A 24,078-nucleotide genomic window follows, 5' to 3' on the forward strand; every position below is an offset into this window, starting at 1 on the left:
ACATGGGGAGACCTCATCTCTACAAAAACAAACAAATAAAAAACAAAAATTAGCTGGGCATGCTGGCACATGCCAGGAGGCACACCTCAGGAGGCTGAGGCGGGTGGATAGATTGAGCCCAGGAGGTCGAAGCTGCAGTGAGCCATGATCATACCACTGCACTCCAGCCTGGGTTACAGAAGAAGACTCTGTCTCAATTTAAAAAAAAGAGTAAGAATAGTAATATGATTCTAGTAGTAGTATCATCCCTCTTGTACAGATTCAGAAACTAAAACACAGAGAGATTAGATAACTTGCTTAAGGCCCCATAATAGCAGAACCATGATCTGAACACAGTCTGGCACCAGAGTCTGTTAATCATTTATACTAACTGTACTAATAAGGGGAAAAAAAAAATCAAAAGCACAAGATTTAGAAAGAAGATAAATTTGTCATTTTTATTTTACTGGAAACATCGAAGATAACCTAAATAATCTTTATGCCTCAGAAGACTGATAAACTTAATTAACAATGTACATGAACTAAAAGATCTTTATATTTGTATCTTTGTTTCTCAAACTTTTAGGTCTTAAGATTCTCTTAAAAATATTGACTCCAAAGCGCTTTTACTTAGGTTGGTTATATCTGTCAGTATTTACAGGATTAGAAATTAAATATTTTAAACACAGGAATACACAAATATCTGTTAGCTATCAGAGCATTCCACAGTATCATATAGCTTTTGAAAACTCTTCTGTTTACTCACAGCAGAATGTGAAAAGAGGCAAATAACATCTTAATAATGTTATGAAAATAGTTTTGACCTCATGAACTCTGTAAAGGCCCAAGGATTCCCAATAATTGCTGGTCTGGCTCACATTTTGAGAACCAGTGATCTCTGTGTTCAGTAAAACTCAGTTTTAATCCCAGGAGGCTTTTTATTAAACTTGACAACCTGGTTCTAAAATTTATATGGATGAACAAAGGGTCAGGAATAACCAGAAATAATTCTCAAGGCAAATAAGGATGGAGAACTTGGTCTGTCAGATATCAAGAATTATTAGAGGCCAGGCGTGGTGGCTCACACCTGTAATCCCAGCACTTTGGGAGGCTGAGGCAGGTGGATCACGAGGTCAGGAGATCGAGACCATCCTGGCTAACACGGTGAATCCCCGCCTCTACTAAAAATACAAAAAATTATCTGGGCATGGTGGCAGGCGCCTGTAGTCCCAGCTACTCGGGAGGTTGAGGCAGGAGAATGACATGAACCCAGGAGGCGGAGGTTGCAGTGAGCCAAGATCGCACCAGTGCACTCCAGTCTGGGCGACAGAGCGAGACTCCATCTCAAAAACAAAGGAATTATTAGAAAGCTGTATTATTTAGGACAGTATGATAGGTTTTCCAATAGAACAGAAGATAGATCAGAAATGGACCCATGCCTATATGGAACTTTATTAGAGGTGACATATTTGATCAAGGGGAATAGGAGTACTAAATAAATGGAACTGGAAAAAAAAAATGGTATCTGTCTGGGGAAAAAAATGAAAGTAGATCCTTGTCTTATACCATACATGATAATCACCTCCATGTGGATGAAGGATTTAGATATTAAATGCAAAAATCATGAAAATACAAGAGAATTATATTTCTCACCTTTGAGATTTCTTAAACAAGACATGCAACGTACCAACATTAAAGAGAAGATTTCATACATTTAACTGCAATAAGATTAAAGAACTTCTGTGTTCATCAGGAGGGTGTTAGAAAAATGCAGAAGGGAAGGTACTGTCAGGATCTGAATGTGTTCCCCAAAAATTCATATTTTGAAGCCTAATACCCAGTGTGGAGCCCTCATGAGTGGAATTCATTCCCCTATGAAAGAGGCCCAAGGGAGCCTATTCGCCCCTTCCACCATGAGAGGATACATAGGGCACCATTGAAAAGGAATGGGTCATCACCTATTCCCTTTAGATTCAGACACCGAATCTGCTGCACTTTGATCTTGTACTCCAAGCCTCCAGAACTGTAAGCAATAAATTTATGTTTATAGATTACCCAGTCTAAGGTATTTCGTTATAGCAGCCTAAATGGACTAAGGGACTTCTTGCTACCAAGAAGTGTAGTATTGGAAGCAACTTTGGAACTGGGTAATGAGTAAGTAGTGGAAGAGTTTTGAGGTGCATGCTAGAAAAATCGTGTATTGCCCTATAGAGCAGTTCTGGCAAGGGCTCAGAAGAAGAGGAGACCTCTAGAGAAAGCCTCGGTCTTCTTAGAGATTACCTAAGTGGTCGTGATCAGAATGTTAGTATAAACATAGACAATAAAGGCAATTCTGATGAGGTCTCAGATGCAAGTGAGGAACACACTGGAAATTGGAGGAGAGGTGATCCTTGTTACTGTATAAAGTGGTGAAGAATGTGGCTGAATTGTGTTGTATCCTAGTATTTGTGTAAAATAAGATTCTTGACAATGAAATAGGATATTTGGCAGAAGCAATCTCTAAGCAAAGTGGTAAAGGAACAATATGACTTTTCTTGACTGCTTATACCAAAATGGAAGCAGGGAGAATTATTTACAGTGGAATTTATCATTAGAAAAAAAGCTGAACTTAAAGATTTGGAAATTCTCAGCCTGGCCATGTTGTAAAGAATGCAAACGTGTTTTGAAGAGAGCACCAAGGGTGTGGCCAGGTGACTCTTTAATAAAGAGATTAGTATGGATGGGTGGAAGCCTGGTGCTGTTCATCAAGACAATGGAAGAATGACCCCAAAGGCATTTCGGAAATCACTGGGGGCTGTCAGTCCCATCATAGGCCCTGAGTGCCAAGGCCTGGAGGACAGAACTATGTCAAGAGTGGCTTTGTGTACCCACAGGACCTGGACATTTGATGTCCAGTGCTGCCTCAAGTCCCTACTCATTGCATTCTGGCACAGTGCTCCTCAGCTGACCCAGGTGTGACTCCAGTGGCCCCAGGTGTGGTGTGGGTCACAGTGGCCGTCCCATCAGAGGGCACAGGTGGTAAACCGCCATCTCTACTGGCACACAGAGTGCACAAGCTGTGGGGCCTTGGCTTCTCCCACCTAGATATCAAAAGATACTTCACAGAGCCATGGGGTGCAGGCAGAGAACTGGCACAGGGTTGAGGCCACTGTCAAGAGCCCCCACTAAGGCAGTGCCTAATGGAGTCATAGGAGTGAGGCTGCTCTAGAGACCCCGGAAGAGCCACCAGTGTGCATTCCAGCCTGAGGGAGAACCACAACCACCCAATACTAATGTGTGAGAGCCTCCAGGTGGGCTGTGCCCAGCAAAGCCATGGGTGTAGGGCTGCCTGGAAACTTAGGAGAGCAACCCCAACCCCAGTGTGTCTTGAAGGTGGGACATTGAGTCAAAGATTATTCTCAAGACTTAAGATTTAATGTTGCATGCCGTTTTGAGTTTTGGACTTAATTGGGACCTCTTACCCCTTTCTTCTATTACTCCCTTTTGAAATGGGAATGTCTATCCTATGCCTGTTCTACCATTGAATTTTATTTTATTTATTTATTTTGAGACAGAGTCTCCCACTCTGTGGCCCAGGCTGGAGTGCAGTGGTGGGATCTGGGCTCACTGCAACCTCCGCCTCCCAGGTTCAAGTGATTCTCGTCCCTCAGTCTCCTGAGTAACTGGAATTACAGGCACATGCCACCATGCCTGGCTAATTTTTGTATTTTTAGTAGAGATGAGGTTTCACCATGTTGGCCAGGCTGGTCTCAAATTCTTGACCTCAAGTGATCCACCCACCTTGGCCTCCCAAATTGCTGGGATTACAGGCGTGAGCCACTGCACTTGGCCCACCATTGTATTTTAGAAGCACGTAACTTGTTCAATTTCACAGGATCACAGCTGGAGAACAATTCACCTCCTTCCCCACAAAAACAACCCACAATGAATAAAACATGGTCCGTTACTTCATAATACAGTAATCTAAAAATCCAGTGGGGAAAAAAAATCAGTTCAGATTCTACCTTATCCCAAAGGCCTTTCCCAATGTCATGTATGCCTTCAGAAAAATGTAACTGTGCTCTTTTAAGCCTATGTGATTTCCATAGTTCTCTGGCTGCACATACCTCACTGTATTGTAGGTGAGACTCCCATCAGCATACCTCACCTTCAAGTCCCAGAGTTTATTGGCAGTAATATCTTAGTCTCAACTTTACATCCCCTATGCCTGCTACGGTAGGGGTTACTTAAATGTTTGTTGAATAAATATTTGAGTGAATGAGCAAATACAATGAGACATCATGTTATTTCAAAAGCATGTATAAAGCATCACAGGATGATAGGATGGAAATATTTAAAAATTGGTTACTGTCCATTTTGATGTGACCTCTATTCTCACAAATGCCCTGAAACTATTAAGGTAGTCTAATTTCAGGTATTTCTTAAGCTTGATGATATTGGGACAAGAGGTGCAGAGAAGGTCCTTTGACCCACCTCAGAGTTACTGATACCTGAAATTTAATATGAGACCTATTCTGTAAGTAAAGTTCAAAAGATTCAATAAAGGTTACGCCAGTTTGAATGAGTTCCACTGTCAGTGAACGTTAGAATCCTTTTCTAAATAGAAACCTACAATCATTAGGTAGGGAATTTAGGGTAAAGGGAAGAGAGCTGTGAAGCAGGCAGGCAGCCTGCAGAATTGCAGACAAGCTTCCTAAATTTGACATGTTTAGTTGAGGTCTGGCCCTGTTTAGATTATCAGTACATGGAGAAAGAAGTGCTGTGAACTATATCTGACCTCCTACCTTCAGAATAGCTATACATTTGACATTTATTTTAGATACTGTGTCTAGTGATCATGGTTATTACGTTTTTAAAAGCAAGATTATTTTTTTCCTTAGGAACTTGCAAACACTTCTGGATGACGAAGGTGATAACTTTGAAGAAGTATTTTACATCCATTTTAATGTGAGTAACAAAAGCAGATAACAGATTAGTTTTAATCTGATTAACCCTTTACATATTTAACTAAACATGTCTACTTTCACTTAAAAAAAAAAAACTGGAAATAAATTAGTGAAAAAGGTATTGTTCTTCATCATGATCTAGGTGCGTCAGTTAGATTTTACTATGTAATAGCCAACCTTAAAACCTAGTGCCCTAAAAGAACAAATACAATTTCGTGGGTTTCTGAACTGGGCCGACTTGGCTGGGCTGGATGGTCTACAGTGGTGTCACTCACATGCCCAGTCATTGGCAGGCTGGTTGGGTTATAGGGTATCAGCTGAAACAGCTTGTCTCTGTTCTCTGTGGTCTCTCATTCTCCAATAGGCTAGCTGTGGCTTTTGAAGCAAGACTGCAGTCTTTATTCTTACATGGTGGCCTTAGGATTACAGAGAGGAAACGATAGCAAACCCCACCACACATGCTTCTGCTTCTTTCAGATCCTGTTGGCTAAAGTACGTCACATGGCCATGGCCAGATTCAGTGGCTGAAGAGATAGCCTCCCCCCTTGATTGGAAGTGTTGCAAAGCCACTAGGCAAAGGGGCAGGAGAACTAGGATGGGAAGAATTCGTGGCCATTTTTGTAAATCTGCCGTACTGGGTCTATGCTGTATGAAGTGAATACTGAGATGTAGCAATTTTCCAATTAATTTGTTTAATTTGATCAGTTAAAATAAGATAATTCAAGCTTTGAAAAAATTTATTTTTATTCAGTATGATAGGGTGTAATTTTTTGTTTGTATATTCCTTGCTTTTATGATAAAAATATACATTTTAACACATTCTTGTTAAAAAGTATGCTCCAAAGAGTTTTTGTTGATGATAGATTATTCAGAATTATGTTGGAGATATTATGAGAGTTCATTTGTGGTTACAGGTACACTGGGACAGAAACGACACAAACTTAATTCCTAATGGAAGTAGCATAATTGTCAACCAGACTAACAAGTAGGTACAAAAAATGAAATAGTTGGTTTGTATATTTACTATTTTTATTTCACTGAACTCTAAAAATTCCTTTTAGCTCTTTAATTTTTCATTATCATTAATCATTTTTTGCTAAGGCAGAGAAGTTGGTGTGTGTTGTATGTGTTTTGACATATATATCATGGAGTCTATATTGTGGTAAGAAATGGAAATGGCTTTCCCAGAGAGACCTTTCTATTTCTTCCTGTCCAAAATTACAGCACCAACATCTGTCCCTCTTTATCCACTCACTCTGCTTTACTTTTTCTTTTCATATCACACATCACCTTCCTTTGGGGTTTATTTGCTTATTTATTTCTCATTGTTTTTCCCATGATAGTGAAAGCGGCAGGGACTTGGTCTGTATTATTCACCACTGTATATTCAGTACCTAGAGTAGTCTACAGTGGTGCCTGGTACATTGCAGGCACATAGTAAGTATTTGTTGAAAAGGTTACTATGATATTTTGACTTCCCAACATCTTATGGAATGCCATTTAAAGCCATGGAGGTTGGGATTATAGAACCTTCCCTTGATAGTTGGTCAGAGAGCTCTAGGAAGCATGCTGGCCTACATCACATCTTTTTCCACGATTTCTTAAATCTTTTTTTTTTTTAACTTTGTATTGAAATATAACCTATATAACAGAAAATTGCACAAGTCATAAATGTACAGTTTAGTGAGTTTTACAAAGCAAACATGCCTATGTAATTACTGCCAGATCAAGAAATATAACATTTCCAGCTGTATAGTTGTGTATTGTGTGAATACATCACAGTTTATCTGTAGTATTTTTTTTTTTTTTTTTTTTTTTTGAGATGGAGCCTTGCTCTGTCACCCAGGCTGGAGTGCAGTGGCACGATCTCACCTCACTTCCCGTCTCCTGGGTTCAAGCGATTCTCCTGCCTCCCAAGTAGCTGGGGCTACAGGCGCTTGCCACCATGCCCAGCTAATTTTTTGTATTTTAGTAGAGTCGGGGTTTCATCATGTTAGCCAGGATGGTCTTGATCTCCTGACCTTGTGATCCACCCGCCTTGGCCTCCCAAAGTGCTGGGATTACAGGCATGAGCCACCACACCCAGCCTATCTGTAGTATTTTTGACCAACATAGTGTATTTCAAGTTTTGGACTATTATGAATAATGCTGTTGTGAACATTCTTGTACATGTGTTTTGTTTATGTGCAGGCATTTGTTAGTATGTAACTCGGAGAAGTGCTTGGTGCCTTGTGGTTTCCCCTTGCTCCATGCAGAGCAGGATCAGTCCTCCTGAAATTCATTTGGATATTGATATGGATGATGCCATATGTGTGCCAGAGAGTATGAAAATGTTTAGTACATAATGGGGCTTTCTGGGGAGAGCTGGACAGGCATCCAAGCTGATCTGTTTGGCTTAAGTGAAGAGAGAGGCAGGTGGCTTTAGTTTTTATGGTAGTTCCGGCATGGGGCCAGGGTTAGGGTTCTCATGCAACCCAGAGCATGCGTGGGGAAATTTAAGCCACACAGCCGTCAGTGGGTACCCAGGGAGCGAGCCTGTGCTGTGCAGATTTGGAGGCAAAAGGGGAAAAAGGAGGAGGAGTGGTACTTGAAACCTGTCAGTAAGCAAACATAAAAAATGGAGGCAGACTTTCATCAGTAGGTTACGACAGTTCTAATTGTTCTATGTCCACTCTAATAGTATTACTAGTCTTTTTAAAATTAGCCATTCTGGTGGGTATATAGTAGTATTTCATTGTGGTTTTAATTTGCATTTCTCTGATTACTAATGCTAAGCACTTTATATGCTTATTGGCTATTTGGATATCCTCTTTTCAGAAATAATTATTCCTCATCTTTAGTCTATTTTTCTGTTGCTTTTTATTTTCTTGTCAGTTTATGAGAGTTCTAGATCTAAGTCTTTTGTTGGTTATATGTACTGCAAATATCTTCTTACATACTGTGGCTTGTGTTTTCAGTTTTTAAATGTGTCTTTTGATTAGCCAAACTTTGTAATTGTAATATAGTCCACTTTATCAATATTTTCCTTAATGCTTAGGGTTTTTCTGTTTTCTATTTTATGACTACTTCCCTATCCTAGGGCTATGAATATATTCCCCTGTATTTTCTTCTAGAAGCTTATCATTTTATTTCTCACATTTAGATCTGTGATCCACTTTAATTGATTTTTTAGTAAGATACAATGTATGGATCAGGTTTTATTTTTTCAATTTTTGAAACTCTGATTGTACTGAACCTGTAGATCAATTTTGGGGAAAAACTGACATCTTAAAATAAAGAGTCTTTAATCCATGAATATAGAATCTCCATTTGTTTAGCTCGTCTTTAGTCACTCTTGAAAAAATGTTATGTAGTTTTCTATGTAGAGATCTTGTTGCAGTATTCTAAATAGGTTTCTTGGATCATTTATTGTATTTGAATCTTCTCTGTCCTTAAAAATTTTTTGTCTGCTTTTCTGTTAGCAGGAGAGGTATATTAGCATCTATACTATACATGTAGATATGACTGTTTCTTTAAGTTTTAAGTTATTACTAAGCACATAACAAATTTTTGAATTGTTTTACCTTCCTGGTATATGACCTGGTTGTCGTTAGTAAATGTACTTTTCTATCCTAGTCATGTTTTTCTGATTTTAGTATAGCTACACCAGATTCATTTTGGTTGGTGTTTGCATAGAATATTTTTTTCCCTTCTTTGACTTCAATCTGTGTTTTCACATTTAAGTTATATATGTTATAAGCAGCCTATGATGGAGTTGTTATAAAAATTACATTAGGGCCAGCTAACGTCTGTAATCCCAGCACTTTGGGAGGCCGAAGCAGGCAAATCACAAGGTCAAGAGTTCGAGAGCAGCCTGGCCAAATGGTGAAACCTCATCTTTACTAAAAATACAAAAAAATTAGCTGGGCCTGGTGGTGGGCACATGTAATCCCAGCTATTTCAGAGGCTGAGGCAGGAGAATCTCTTGAACCCAGGAGGTGGAGATTGCAATGAGCTGAGATCACGCCACTCCACTCCAGCCCGGGTGACAGTGCGAGACTCCATCTCAAAAAAAAAAAAAAAAATTACATTAGATAATCTCTAGTAACTATGACAGTCCATGGCACAAGGTGAGTACTCAAAAACTGTTAGGTATTCTAGCTTTTATTTTTAGCCCCTCACCATTTCGTTCAGGATATTGCAGTAAGTGTTGAAATAACTTTTTGTTTTATTAAAGGAGAGACTATGTTTCTAAGTATATCGATTACATTTTCAATGACTCTGTGAAGGCGGTTTATGAAGAATTTCGGAGAGGATTTTACAAAATGTGTGACGAAGACATTATCAAATTATTCCACCCCGAAGAACTGAAGGATGTGATTGTTGGACATACAGATTATGATTGGAAAACATTTGAAAAGGTACATCATAAAGTCTAAGTTGATTAAATTCAATTTTCCTTCTTATTTCCTCAATAACTTTTTTTTTTTTTTGTATTTTCTCTAGAATGCACGTTATGAACCAGGATATAATAGTTCACATCCCACCATAGTGATGTTTTGGAAGGCTTTCCACAAACTGACGCTGGAAGAAAAGAAAAAATTCCTTGGTAAGTATTATATCAAGGAATAGATCTGTAATCATATGTCTTTTTAATGGGCTAAAAATTTCCTTTATGATAGGTACAATTTGCAGCAAATCATAGTGTCAGAGCTACGCCTAGTCTAGTTGAACATCCTCTGTGTCCCAACATCAAAGAACAAATGTTAATTATATAAGCGATCTTTTCCCCTGTGATTTCATCCCTTTTTATTGCTTTTAAAGTTTTTGTTTCTTCATCCAAGCTAAATATCAAGCCTTCTTTCTGTACCCCTGTCATCATTCACTTATTCAGCCTTTATGGGATTAACTAAGATATTTTATTTGGCTAATTTTTACTGTTCCTATATTATTAATACTATATTTGCTCTTACTGTACACAGCTATTTTATTTGTATCTTTAGGCTTAATGACTTTCTCATTTTCTGTTTCCTTACTTTTGAGAAACATTTATCTTCTGTTTTTATTTTTGTGGATAACATGTATGTTAGAAGATATTCAGACTTAATAGAAGCCCAACCTACCTTTCCAGTCTTAACTCTTAGAGGAAATTTTTGTTCCAACCAAATAATCCCATTGTCTGAACACTCCTGAGCTCACCTTGCACCTTCCCACCTCCAGGCCTTTCTCTGAAGTTCCTTCTCCTGCCTTGAACCTCACCTACCTCCTTGTTGCTTTTCTAAACCTTTCCATCCTTAAAGATCTGGCATAATTCTGAACTCTTGGAAATTCCCTCAGTCATCCCAGCCTGGCTCTCTCTCCTTATTCTCAAGCACAGCATTGACTCGGGAGGCACTTAACTCCATGACACCTCCTTGGGCTGTCTTATACCTTACAGCTTTTCTCTTGCTATTATGTGTCTTTTTCTTCACAAGAATCTAATATTCCCAGTCAGACTTTAAGCTGCTTGAGGACAGTGACTATGTGTCAGACATTGTTCTAATACAATCCCCAATGCACTGTCAAATGTAGGACACTGCACATGGGCTCACAATAAAGTTTTGTGAATAATTTTTTTCTCTGTAAAGAGATTCTGGTCTCCATGTAAAACAGATTGCCTCGTTTTATTCTTCTTTTTAGTATTTCTTACAGGAACTGACAGACTACAAACGAAAGATTTAAAGAATATGAAAATAACATTTTGCTGTCCTGAAAGTTGGAATGAAAGAGACCCTATGAGAGCACTGACATGTTTCAGTGTCCTCTTCCTCCCTAAATATTCTACAATGGAAACAGTGGAAGAAGCGCTTCAAGTAGCCATCAACAACAACAGAGGATTTGGCTGACCAGCAAGCTTGTCCAACAGCCTTATTTTGTTGTTGTTGTTGTTGTTGTTTCTCTACTTTGTTTTAGGCTTTTAGCAGCCTGAAGCCATAGTTTTTCGTTTCTGTCTCTAATGAGAAGTGGGAAAGAGGGATGAAGAAGAGGCTTTACTGGCCTAACCAGAAACAGAAACTAAGAACCCGTGACTGTATTCTCTCCCTTGGAAACCCCTATGTCTACATCATATTCCCCTCTTTGGGAAAATATTTTTCAAAAATAAAATAACTGAAAAATTATAAGTCTTATTCACTAGTCAATGTGTTTACTAGCTCTTTTGGAATTGCTATCATTGCATGTAAGATATATCAATTATAATATAGATTAAGCTGTGTCTCTCACACAATGTTTGCATGACTTGGCCTGAAGGGAGACTCTTTAGCTTAGAAGTTTTTTTAAAACTTGTAATTATCTACCCAATATCTGTTCTCCCCTTCTTTCAGTACAGATTCCCTATATGGTAGAAGTGGCATTATTCTGAGTCTTTTAAAATCATGCATTTCCCAGCCTCTCTTCCAAGGTAGGGACAGGTGGCAGTGGTGACAGTCATTGGGAGAAGCTTCTGAGGAAGCTTTTTTATTTAAATGGCTGTTATGCTTTTAACAGAGTTAGGTACAAAATGCATCCAAGCAAAAGAATTTTATACATACTCATTAACATAGTGATAAATGTAAATTACACTTTGATAATGTAAAATAGAGTGTGTTAGGCCCCAAAAAGAAACTACAAAGTTAGCCGCAACTTAACATACTGGAAAGACTCCTTAAGTTTTTTTTTTTTTTTTTTTTTTTGAGACAGAGTTTCGCTCTTTTTGCCCAGGCTGGAGTGCTATGGTGCTATCTCGGCTCATCGCAACCTCTGCCTCCTGGGTTCAAGCAATTCTCCTACCTCAGCCTCCCGAGTAGCTGGGATTACAGGCATGTGCCCCCATGCCCAGCTAATTTTGTATTTTTAGTAGAGACGGGGTTTCTCCATGTTGGTCAGGCTGGGCTTGAACGCCCCACCTCAGGTGATCCGCCACCTCAGCCTCCCAAAGTGCTGGGATTACAGGCATGAGCCACCGTGCCCAGCCGTCCTTAAGTTGTTCTTACCCATCATCTTTATTATTATTATAGTTCTAAATGATACCTGGGTGGGGCTTAAGGAATAATACAAAGCTCTTTTTCAGCTGTGGTTCAAAGAACTTTAGTGAAACTATATGACAGTGACATTGTGAGACCATGACATTTTCCCAAAAGTACTTCCAATAACATAGGCAGTTGAGAAACTTCATAGTTTCAAAGTCAGGAAAGTGGTGAAGATGTCTTAAGAGAATTTTAAAACATAAAACCTAGTTCTCTCTTGCAGACTTTTTAAAGCATGGACATGAGTTTAAAGATACTGAGAAAACATCAGTAGTTTTCATAAAGCTTCAATGAACATCCCAAGGTACAAGTATTGTAAGCAGCCTGTTTACTAAAATGTCACTGCATTGTACTTTTGGAGGTACAGGTATGCTGTGCTTACAGTGAGAGGACAACTTTATCCCTAGTTAAAAGTACCAGGGGTCAAGCTCAGCTTCCATTTACAGAGGATACACCAATAATCCCTAGGATAGTGAGTGGTTCAAGTACTACACTACGTTTCCAACGTGTCTTACCTATTTGCTCTTAGTTGGCACTGGGGCTTTTTAAAACCCTACATAGATTTATAGAGTATTTTGAAAAGAGTCTAAAACTACCTTGAAAAATGGTCTTAATACAGAGCCCTTCCAAAAGAGCTCACTGGATACTCTAATAACATTTAGAGCAGGGATGTCCAATCTTTTGGCTTCCCTGGGCCACATAGGAAGAAGAATTATCTTGGGCCACACATAAAATACACTAATAATAATTGATGAGCTAAAAAAAATTGCAAAAAAGAAAAAAACTCATAATGTTTTAAGAAAATTTACAAATTTGTGTTGGGCTGCATTCAAAGACATGCTGGGGCCTGTGGGCCATGAGTTGGACAAGCTTGATTTAGAAAAAAGGAATAAAGAAAAAAATTGCAGTAACTCAGTTTCTTTCAAGTGAAGAAGAAAAATAATGTAAAACTAACGTAGGCTAAAATGTTTGGTAATTAATGTCAAAAATTACCAGGATTATTAGTACATGTTTTGGTACTACTGGCAGGATTAATTTTTTGTGCAAAATATATATTAATCAAACAGAAAAATTATTTCAGCCTCTAATAAAAGAAAACACAGCAAGAGAAGCAGCTAAGGGGCAATTAAAAGGGAAGTTTGCTAGCTTTAGAATACACTTCAATTACAGAAATACTTCCTTTTTAAAACTATGGTGTTTTAATGTACTTTTAGTAATAACCCAATCTAAGGAGCCTGGGAGGCTTGTGAAAAACTCCACCAAGGTGCTACATTTCTAGAATGGAGTGAATTAATACTTCTGTCAAAAGGAAAGAACTGAGTCACCTCAGCCTTTTTTGTTTAAATGGTAACTCATAATCCAATGATGTATTTTGCTTCACTAGTTCAAATTTAGGCAGGAAAGGGACTAAGCTAACTGGTCAGACCCAGAAATACAATGATTTGGCAAGCCACAGTCACTCAGCTCATGGATGTGTAATAATCTGCAGAAAAGCTGCTGAACTCTTGTCTGTTCCTTTACATCTGTAGAGGAGTTTGATATAATCACTTCTCTTTCTCGACTTCTAAGTTTCATACAGGCAAAGAGATCACAAACTGTAGGGTAGCCATCATGGTCTTGGGGGAAGTTATGTTCCTCCTGTAGGGGTGGATTAAGTAATACTTCCTGGCCCTTCTTCTGAAGTAGCCACTTGTCTTCTCCAGATGATCACTGGCTGAGGGTGCCCATCTTCTTTCCTGGCAGGACCCAGTCAGCTGTATTAAAGGGACACCAGGAAGTGATTGTGGGGCTTTTAAGCTTTTGTTGGCCAGCCCCGTCCTCAGTACTAGGCACTTCCTTGGGACTTCCTTCCTTATGTGGGGGCCCAATGAGCCATTCTGACAAGGGACTGTTGTTTATGACTTGGAATCAGCAATTCTAGAAGGAGCCATTGCCTTTGATGCCTTAGCTTGTTCTTTTCTTGAAGGACAGGGTCACATATTCAGAGAATCAATGCTTCTCAGGTTCAGGTTTGGGTTCCACAGGCATCCCATTTTTTTGTCCCTCTTTAGAAGCCACTTACACAGAGCTTCCTTCTCAATTCTCATCATACACTCTGAAAAACTTTTGCAGGGCTCATTGACTTTGCATATGTCCTTTACTTTATATGGGTCCTGATGGTTCTGGACAAGTCAATCCTCAGAAATGATGCTGAGGATAGACAACAGTTTCTTGGCCTCCAAGTAGTCATTCAGGCACTTCACATTACCCAGGTTTTTCAAAATCTCTACACTGCTGGGCTGGTTGCCCCAACAGTTGATATAGGAGTTGGTTTTGACAAGCCAGTCATTCATATTGTAGGACTGGAACAAGAATGTAAACTTATCACTGGTTTCACAACTGCCATTCTCAGGCTTCTCCAGCTTATGGGATTCCTGGGGAATCACCAGCCAGCCAGCCAGATCCATCGCATCTTGATCAGAAAGCTCTAGATCTTCCACCTTTTCAATTAAATGAAGAAGAAACGTAGTAAAATGCTGTCACTTTGGGTAACTTGGTTTTTCAGGAACTTCTTGTTGCTGACTCTTGAGGAGCAAGTTTTGAAAGCCCTTTAGGTTGCCTGAGACATTACTGAAGAAAGTGCAGGCTCTAGAAGAAGTCTATTCTCCAAGGTCTGCTTTTTGGTGAGCCAGTCCTGGGGGGTTGTTCCTGAAGACCACTGGTATGGTTGCTTCCAAGGAGTCATTCACTTAGAGGGACATCTGTGATGCTGGATGCTGACTTCTGCTCTGGCATTAGGATATAGCCTTTCTTCTCCAGGAAAGGCCTGATATTTGATGAGTTATGGCTCCTTGGAAGAGCATGAGGCATGAAGTGCTAAGGAATTTGAATTGTCTTGAGAAACCCAAATGTGGTGATAGTCATGCAGAGCAGTTGTGTCTGCTTCAAAGAGCAGGACTGTTGAATCTTCAAACTTAGGAGTCAAACTGCCCAGTCCCTCCAGGCACACAGAGACTTGATTGGCTAAATCTTTGTTTTGGGTGCACTTCAGTTAATGAATAAAACCAGCGAACTGGCCCAATAACCAGTAGAGCTGCTGGGCCTGCGGCTGAAATATCTCCTCTTTAAGCTAATAGATGAGGTCTAACTGTTCATACAGCCACCTCACAGTTTGTAAGGCATTCCAGGTGACAGCTTATACAACTGTGAACCCAAGCTTTGACTTCTCACAAGTTATCTTTAATTTGCTGTTTGGCCCAGGGAACTCCACCAATAGCAAGCTCTAAGTCCGTCCATGCATTACTATACCTCAAAAGGGGTTCTCTATTACTGGAGCAGCCACTCTAGTCATGTGAGGTATTCATTCTGCTCACTGCTCCAGCTCCCAATCCCTCTTCGTGTGATCCAAGGGGACTTTGGGGTGGACAGGGACACAGCCCCACACAAACCTCCTGAGGAGGCTTTTTAAAGGGAATCTTTCCAACTGACTGGAACCCTTTTGTTTCCTCCTTTATTCTTCACATAGAACAGTATTACCTACTATTGCTCTGACCCCATGTAAGGAGTCTTGCATCAGCCACATCTACTCTGAAGACACAGCAACAAGGGTACCAGCTTGAACCAGAGAATAAATCTGCTGTGTCTTGATCTTGGGTTTCCCAGTCACCAGACTGTGAGATAAATTCCTGTTCTTTATAAATTACATAGTCTCAGGTATTCTGTTATAGCAGCACAAAATGGACTTACATCCTACCCATGATATGTAAAGAACTCTCAACATTAAAAAATTCAATTTTAAAATGGGCAAAGATTTGAACAGATACAAGAAGATATATCGATGGCAAATAAGCTCAACAACATTTATCATTATGGAACTGCAAATCAAAACCCAAGTAAGGTACCACATCACCCCTATTACCATGGCTAAAATTAAATAGACATACCAAGTGTTGATAAGGATGTGGAAGAACTAGAACTCTTATACACGGTTGGTGGGAATTTAAATGGTTTGACCACTTTGGAAAACTGTTAGGTAGTTTCTTTTTTTTTTTTTTTGAGACGGAGTCTCGCTGTGTCTCCCAGGCTGGAGTGCAGTGGCGTGATCTCGGCTCACTGCAAGCTCCGCCTCCCGGGTTCACGCCATTCTCCCGCCTCAGCCTCCCAAGTAGCTGAGACTACAGGCGCCCGCCACCACGCCCGGCTAGTTTTTTGTATTTTTAGTAGAGACGGGGTTTCACCATGTTAGCCAGGATAGTCTCGATCTCCTGACCTCGTGATCCACCCGCCTCGGCCTCCCAAAGTGCTGGGATTACAGGCTTGAGCCACCGCGCCCGGCCGGTAGTTTCTTAAAAAGAAATATCTACCATATGATCCTGCTACTCTACTCTTAGGAATTTACCCAAGAGAAATAAAAGTGTATGGCCATGTAAGGATTACATACAAATGTTCATAGCAGCTTTATTTTTAATAGCCAGAAATGGAAAACAACTCAAATGTCCATCAATAGGTGAACACATAAATAATTTGTGGTCTGTCCATACTATAGAATAATATTCAGCAATAAAAAGGAATGGACTGTTGACACAACAACATGCAGGAATCTCTAAATAATTATACTGAGTGAAAGAAGCTAACGATGACTATATCCTGTATGATTCATTTATATAAAATGCCAGACATTGCAAGCTAAAGTATAGTGACAGCAGATAAGTGGTTGCCTGGGAAAGGAGATGGGGGTGGGGAGGGACAGGAGGTAAGGATTACAGAATGGCACAAGGAACCTTTGCGGGATGATGGACATGTTCATTATTTCAATGGTGAGAATGGTTTCACAGGTATATACATATCCCATAATTTGTTGAATTACACACTGTAAATGTGTGTAATTTATTGTATGCCTCTTATATCTCAATAAAACTGTTTTTAAATTCCAAAGAGAGATGATCTTTCTTATTTGCCTACCTTGAGTCTCATACCCATTCCATGGCCAGGAAAGGTTAAGATGATTGGCAGTTCCCCTAGAATTGCATCCAATGGAGAAAGAAATTGAGGAGCTATTCTAAAGAAACAGTTCTAGTACAAGCAGCAACTATTAAATTCTAATATGCCTTGGGAAATCTGTCACTGTACACTTTTTGAGTACATAAATGAACATGTATTTCATTGTGTGTGTGTGTGTGCCAAGATGGCAAGCTGTTTGCCTGGGGACAGAATTTAGGGCAACTTTGAGTTGAAAGAATTTGCCTCAGTCCCTAAATCACAAGGATGACCTTTTAAGGAGTTACCCTGGCTAATAGTTTTGTAAGAGATGCTCACAGTACGGGAGAAACAAGAGAGGAATAATTTTTTGAAACTGGTTAAAGACAATGGTCTGTTAAGAGGGTACAAGAGTCTAATTATGATTAATAAAATAAGATATTCAAGGCCAACTTATAAAACACGCAACCTGAAAGTATTTGAAGGATAGCTCACAATAGGTAGAAAATGAACAGTGTCTTTCATTTGCTAATACAATAAAACAAATTAATAATAAGACAAGATACAAACTCAAATAACACCAGTGAGTAAATGTTTTCCTCTGTTATGAAGTGGTATTTATATTCTCAAGCAGAGAGAAAATGGGATAGAATAAAATCTATCTTATTTAATATGTATTTTTAAATGTGTGCTAAATTGTGTTTGTTATAGAAGAAAGAGTAATAGTTGTACCTGGTGTGTGATGTCCACTGATTAGACCTACCTTGATAGAGTGGGATCTACCTCTGGAATTTCCTCTTTTTTTTTTTTTTGAGATGGAATCTCACTCTGTCGCCCAGGCTGGAGCACAGTGGCATGATCTCAGCTCACTGCAACCTCTGCCTCCTGGGTTCAAGCGATTCTCCTGTCAGCCTCCTGAGTAGCTGGGACGACAGGCGACCACCACCACGCCCGGCTATTTTTTTGTAGTTTTAGTAGAGATGGGGTTTCACCGTGTTAGCCAGGATGGTCTCAATCTCCTGACCTCGTGATCCACCCGCCTTGGCCTCCCAAAGTGCTGGGATTACAGGCGTGAGCCCCCGCGCCTGGCCTGGAATTTCCTACTTGCTAGCTATCTGTAAACCCACTTCCAACACCCTTTGTTTCTTTCTCCCTCCCTGTCTCTGAGGAGAGGTGTCTTGTGCTCTATTTGTGCTCTGATTGCATTCCTTTCCATCTCTAAGACCTCCATCATTTCTCCATGCTTTCCTATTTTGTTTTGTTTTTTGTTTTTTGTTTTTTTTCTTTTTTTGAGACAGAGCCTCGCTCTATTGCCCAGGCTGGAATGCAATAGTGCGATGCTGGCCCACCACAACCTCTGCCTCCCCACAACCTTTGCTTCCTGGGTTCAAGGGATTCTCATGCCTCAGCCTCCCAAGTAGCTGGAATTACAGGTATGCACACCACACCCAGCTAATTTTTATATTTTTGGTAGAGACGGGGTTTGGCCATGTTGCCCAAGCTGATCTCAACTCCTGGCCTCAGGTGATCCACCAACTTTGGCCTCCCAAAGTGCTGGGATTACAGGCGTAAGCCACTATGCCCAGCCAGCTTTCTTATGTCTTTTAATCTTCAATTGCTTCACCACAGGCTCTTCCATATCCACATTTCTGCCATTAAGATCATACATTTTAGAATTTCCCTCTTCCATTATATATCCCCCTTTCCCTTCTTCCTATGCTTTTTCCTAAAAATCTACAATTAGGAAATTCCAGCCTTAATATCTCTGTGACACTGTGATCTGCCCTCCAGTCCCCCACTTCTCCCACTCAGACTGCTCTAGTAAAAGCCACAGATGACTTTTTTTGTTGCAAATATCAACAGAAACTTGTTATTTCCATCTTAAATTATTTCTACCACATTTGAAGCCTTTGATTACTGCTCTCCTTTTCCTGGCTTTTTTTCCATTTTCTTTGTATCCTTACACCCCCAACCCCTGGACTCCTGATCAAGTCTATGGCTTCAGTTATTACTGGGCCCACGGCTAAAGTGTCTCCTCTTTAAGCTGACAGATGAGGTCTGCCTGTGATACCTGGAGCTATACCTCTGACCTACAGGAATTCATATATTCCAGCACCATAGCCATTTTTCTGTGTAGTCTATGTCACTACCTATATGCCCCTTGGCTCTTTAATCTCAACATTTGCAAGGAGAAAATTGTCATTTTTTAGTCCAAAAATGTTTTTCTATATTTCAGAGCTTGGAGTGATCCCACCAATATCTTCAAGAAGAAGCCTACGGTCATCTTCCATTTCTCCCTCTTTTTTTTACCACATCCCACATTCAAGTCAAGTTCTAATAATTTTAGTTTTAACATCTCTGTAACTCCACTGCTGCCAGTGCTCAAAGTTCAAGATCATCATCTACTGGCTGGGCACAGTGGCTCACACCTGTAATCCCAGCACTTTGGGACATCGAGGCGGGTGGGTCACCTGAGGTCAGGAGTTCGAGACCAGCGTGGCCAACATGGTGAAACCCTGTCTCTACCAAAAATACAATAATTAGCTGGGTATGGTGGTGGGTGCCTGTAATCCCAGCTACTCGGGGAGCTGAGGCAGGAGAATTGCTTGACTTGAGAGGCGGAGTTTGCAGTGAGCCGAGATTGTGCCATTGCACTCCAGCCTGGGCGACAGAACAAGACTCAGTCTCAAAAAAAAAAAAAAAAAAAAATCATCTCTTGTCCCATCACTTCATTAGCCTCTCAATTGGTCTCCCTGTATCTAGACCAACACTGTCCAGCAGAGCTTGCTGTGAAGCTGGAAATCTATATCTGCACTGTCCAATAAATTGGACTCCTCTGTACATAAGGCTTAGTCTTTGAAGAATTTTGAAAAGTGAACACATTCATTGGCAGCAGTGGGAAAAACAGTCTAGAACTGTGCCGTGCTGTATTGGCTCTTTAATAAAAATTCAATACATTTAAAAGGTTCTCAGTCACAGTCACATTTCTAGTACTCAATATCTACATGTGACAAGTGGTTACTGTACTGTAAGTATGAACACTTGCCACAGCAGGGATCTGTAACACACAAACCCTCTGGAATGCTGCACGTGCTTTTTTTTCTTTTTCCTTTTTCATGGGAAAAATAACGATAGTGTTTATCAGCTGCACAAATCCAAATAATTTAAAAGTCAGGTAATAAATTCCGATTTCACTGACACTATTATTACAGCTCCCAAATCCTTCTTGATGTGCCCAGTGTACAGCTCCAGCCTCATCTCCCACTGTTTGGGAGATTTTGTTACTGTGTAAACATCACAGAGTACACTTACACGCTGTGTTTGTAAGTACACTCTGTGATGTTTGCATGATGTTACAAACCTGTACAGCATGTGTACTGTACTGAACAACGTAGGCAATTGTAACACAATGGTCGATATTTGTATATCTAAAAATAGAAAAGGTACAGTAAAAATATGATATAAAAGATTTTAAAAAATGGTACTTAGCATGAATGGAGCTTGCAGGACTGAAAGTTGCTCTGAGTGAGTCAGTGAGTGAGTGGTGAGTGAATGTGAAGGCCTAGGACATTATACCACTGTAGACTTTATAAACACTGTACACTTAGGCTACACTACATTTATTTAAAAAATAAAGCAATTGCTTTACAACATTATGGCAGCTATGATGCTACTAGGTGACAGGAATTTTTAGCTCCTCATATAATCTTATGGGTTGTATATGTGGTCTGTTGTTAATGGAAACATCATTAAGCAGCCCATGATTCTATTTCAGTTTCCTGAATGGGCCAGTCTCTTCTCTGTGTTTTCACACATCCTTTTTCTTTTGCCTGGAACCCTCTTCCCATTGCACCACTCTCTCTCCCTCTTCCTCATCTCCTCTCTTCAATTCTGCCTCCTCCTCTGTCTTGGTTATTCCTATTCATTTTTCAGGATTCACTTCGGCTCTCATGGCATTCTGCTGGATGCTACCTAGCTCTGCATTTCACCAGTGCAGTTCTCTTTCTGCTTCCTTCTGAGGGCTCAGTGGCCATTGGTCCCATGAGTTAACCAAAAGTGCCATCTAGTGGCAAATGCAGAAGACAACAATCGCCTCCAAATGGAGCATTTCACTAAGAGGGACAAAACTTGGAATAGGGGACAGGCTTTCTCTACCACTACACACAGTAGGGAGAATCTACTGTGGCTCTTGGCTCTCCTAGATAGTCTCACATTCTCTACCTAACTTAAAACTCTCCCTTGGTCTGGAAGTAGGTATCATAATTTTCATCTTACAGATGCAGTCTCAAGTTCAGAGGGGCCTCCTTAAAATTCCCTGCTTTGGGCCGGGCATGGTGGCTCACGCCTGTAATCCCAGCACTTTGGGAGGCCGAGGCGGGCGGATCACAAGGTCAGGAGATCTAGACCATCCTGCCTAATCGGTGAAATCCCATCTCTACAAAAAATACCCGCGTGGTGGCGGGGGCCTGTAGTCCCAGCTACTTGGGAGGCTGAGACAGGAGAATGGCGTGAACCCGGGAGCAAGCCTATGTCTCAAAAACAAAACAAAACAAAACAAAACCAATCCCCTCCTTTGCAGGATTGGCAGCAAATAAAGGAGGAGAGTAGGTCACACAATAGGCCAGGTTTTGCTCCCTCAGGATGGGAATTTCTCATTTAGAGCTGGTGGGAAGGATCTCATTAACAGGTGGTTAAAGATGATTTGTCAGGGATGCAGTTGAGGACACTTACAAAGAGAGTTAAGAGTCTTTAAGGAAGCAATAGGTCCCCTGGCATTGTGAAGTCAGCGAGTTATTGAGGAGGAGGAGTGGGGAAGAGTTTCACTAATGTAGGAATAAGACAGTGTTCCTCATGGTGAGTTTACAGTGCAATAGATGGAAGTGGTGGGGTCAAAGCCCTGGCATGCAGCATGAGCTACGTAATGGTCAGCTTGTGTCCCTATGAACAGATATGAAGCCAGGATGATCTGCTAGTGAGAAGCTTGGGAAGGAACACTAGAAACCTGTTGAATTCCCAATACAGGGTGTCATATTTCACAGGGTCACTAGAAGTAGCACAATGGGTGGACAAAATTTAGAAGGCGTAAGACCTGCATTCACTTTTGGCCATGCCTCTAACCAGCATCTGACCTCCAGCAAGTGACCTGGAACCACTGAGCCTTAGGCTGGACACTGAGATACTGCTTTTTAAATTTTCCTCTAACAACTTTATTGAGATAGAATTCACACAGCATGTAACTCAACCATATATAGTATATAACTCAATGGTTTTTAGTATCTTCACAGAATTGTGCAAGCATCACCACAGTCAATTTTTCTGTTTGGGGTTTTTTTTTTTTTTTTTTTTTTTTGAGACAAGGTCTTGCTGGGTTGCCCAGGCTGGAGTGCAGTGGCATGATCATGGCTCACCGCATCCTTGACCTCCTGGGCTGGATCCTCCCACCTCAGCCTCCTGAGTAGCTGGGACCACAGGCACACACCACCATGCCCAGCTAATTTTTTTTATTTATTTTTAATTTTTATAGAGACAGGGTCTCCCTATGTTGCCCGGGCTGGTCTCGAACTCCTGGGCTCAAGCGATCCTCCCACCTTGGCCTCCCAAAGTGCCACCATAGTCCATTTTATAATATTTTTATCACCCCAAAGAGAAACCTTGTATCCTTTAGCAAAAACTGCACAATCTCCCCCTTCTTCCCCAGTTCTATGCAGCTACTAATCTACTGTCTGTCTCTAGAGATTGACCATTATGGACATTTCAAATAAATGAAATTAGACTATGTGACCTTTCGTAACTGGCTTCTACGACTTAGCATAATGTTTGCAAGGTTCATCCATAGTCTAGCATGTATCACTACTTTATTACTTTATATTGCCAAATATTATTTCATTATATTCATATTACATTTTATCTATCCATTCATCAGTTTATGGACGTTTGGGTTGTTTCTGCTTTTTGGCTATTCTAAATGATGCTGCTATGAACATTTGCATACAAACTATCGTGAGTACTTAAGTTCTCACTTCTCTTGAGTATATACCTGGGAGTGAAATTGCTGGGTCATGTGGCAACTCTATATTTGACCTTTTGTGGTCTTGCTGTTTTCCAAAGAAGCTGCAACATTTTAAATTCTCACCAGCAGTGTATGAAGGCTTAAGAGGTCTTTTAAAACTGCTGATCTGTTCATAAGAATGTCAATAAGAGGCTGGGCATGGTGGCTCACTCCTGTAATCCCAGCACTTTGGGAGGCAGAGTAGGGTGGATCACTTGAGGACGGGAGTTCAGAACCAGCCTGGCCAACAAGGTGAAACCTCGTCTCTACTAAAAATACAAAAATTAGCCAGGTGTGGTGGTTGCACCCCTGTAATCCCAGCTACTGGGTAGGCTGAGGCAGGAGAATCACTTGAACCCAGGAGGCGGAGGTTGCAGTGAGCAGACATCGTGCCACTGCACTCCAGCCTGGGTGAGAGAGAGACTCCATCTCAAACAACGACAACAACAACAAAAAAGTGTCGGTAAGATATAGAAGCATTATTTGACCTAGCCACGTATCAAGTGCGCAATTCCTTTTTCCCTCTTGCTGTGCCACTGTTACGTAATCACATCTGTATGTTACAAACTCAACACTTAGTTATAATTACTTTATATAATCTAATGTCTCTTAAACTGAGAAAAGGAGAGCAAGTATATATTTATAGCATTCATTACATTAATATTATTTACCTCTTGTGGTTCTCTTCGTGTATTTCTATGAATTCAAGTTACTATCTGGTATCATTTTCATACTGCAAATACAGCTTTGCTTACCTCCATTTCCTTTGTGATGTTAATACTAAATATGTTATCTATGTTACAGGCTCCCAAATACAATGCATCTTGCGTATACATGGTTTTTTTCTGCAATTGCCCTATAAATAAGAATGACGAAATACGCATTTATACTGTCTTTTATAATTACATAATTACCTTTACTATGCTGATGGCCCGTGCCTCCTGGGAGGTACCATAACCCTCAACTAGGAGCTGGGGGAAGAGCAAGCCCTGTGTTCTTGACTGCACCCTCCTGGAGTGGCCATTGCCGAGCTGAAAGGGAGCAAAAAAGACATGGTTGCTGGGTCAGATGACAAAAACTTGCTGTTCTTATTAAGTTTCAGTAGGTTTCCTTGAATGTTTCTTTA

The 24,078-nt window shown here is 40.4% G+C and overlaps 1 protein-coding gene, 1 long non-coding RNA gene and 1 pseudogene across 2 annotated transcripts in view; 1 reads left to right on the forward strand and 2 right to left on the reverse strand.

Annotated features, from left to right (window-relative positions):
• The window catches only part of HERC5 (HECT and RLD domain containing E3 ubiquitin protein ligase 5), a 50,463-nt gene extending 39,401 nt beyond the window's left edge, over positions 1-11,062 (forward strand). Inside the window, exons 19-23 of the mRNA XM_015138772.3 lie at positions 4,860-4,926; positions 5,840-5,910; positions 9,142-9,325; positions 9,411-9,513; positions 10,584-11,062. Of these exons, the coding sequence (XP_014994258.2) occupies positions 4,860-4,926; positions 5,840-5,910; positions 9,142-9,325; positions 9,411-9,513; positions 10,584-10,789 (631 nt within the window). The 3' untranslated portion in view covers positions 10,790-11,062. The remainder of the gene's footprint in view (positions 1-4,859; positions 4,927-5,839; positions 5,911-9,141; positions 9,326-9,410; positions 9,514-10,583) is intronic.
• On the reverse strand, positions 8,830-23,987 carry LOC720703 (uncharacterized). The gene is made up of 2 exons (XR_013417233.1): positions 23,867-23,987; positions 8,830-9,488 (listed from the first exon to the last, which is right to left on the reverse strand). It is a non-coding gene; the product is annotated as an uncharacterized LOC720703 (long non-coding RNA).
• LOC144329450 (nuclear receptor coactivator 4 pseudogene) lies at positions 13,325-15,444 on the reverse strand (annotated as a pseudogene).
• Positions 23,988-24,078: the final 91 nt, after the last annotated feature.

The sequence above is a fragment of the Macaca mulatta genome, chromosome 5 (assembly GCF_049350105.2).
Source record: "Macaca mulatta isolate MMU2019108-1 chromosome 5, T2T-MMU8v2.0, whole genome shotgun sequence".
In the NCBI taxonomy this organism is placed as follows: domain Eukaryota; kingdom Metazoa; phylum Chordata; class Mammalia; order Primates; family Cercopithecidae; genus Macaca; species Macaca mulatta.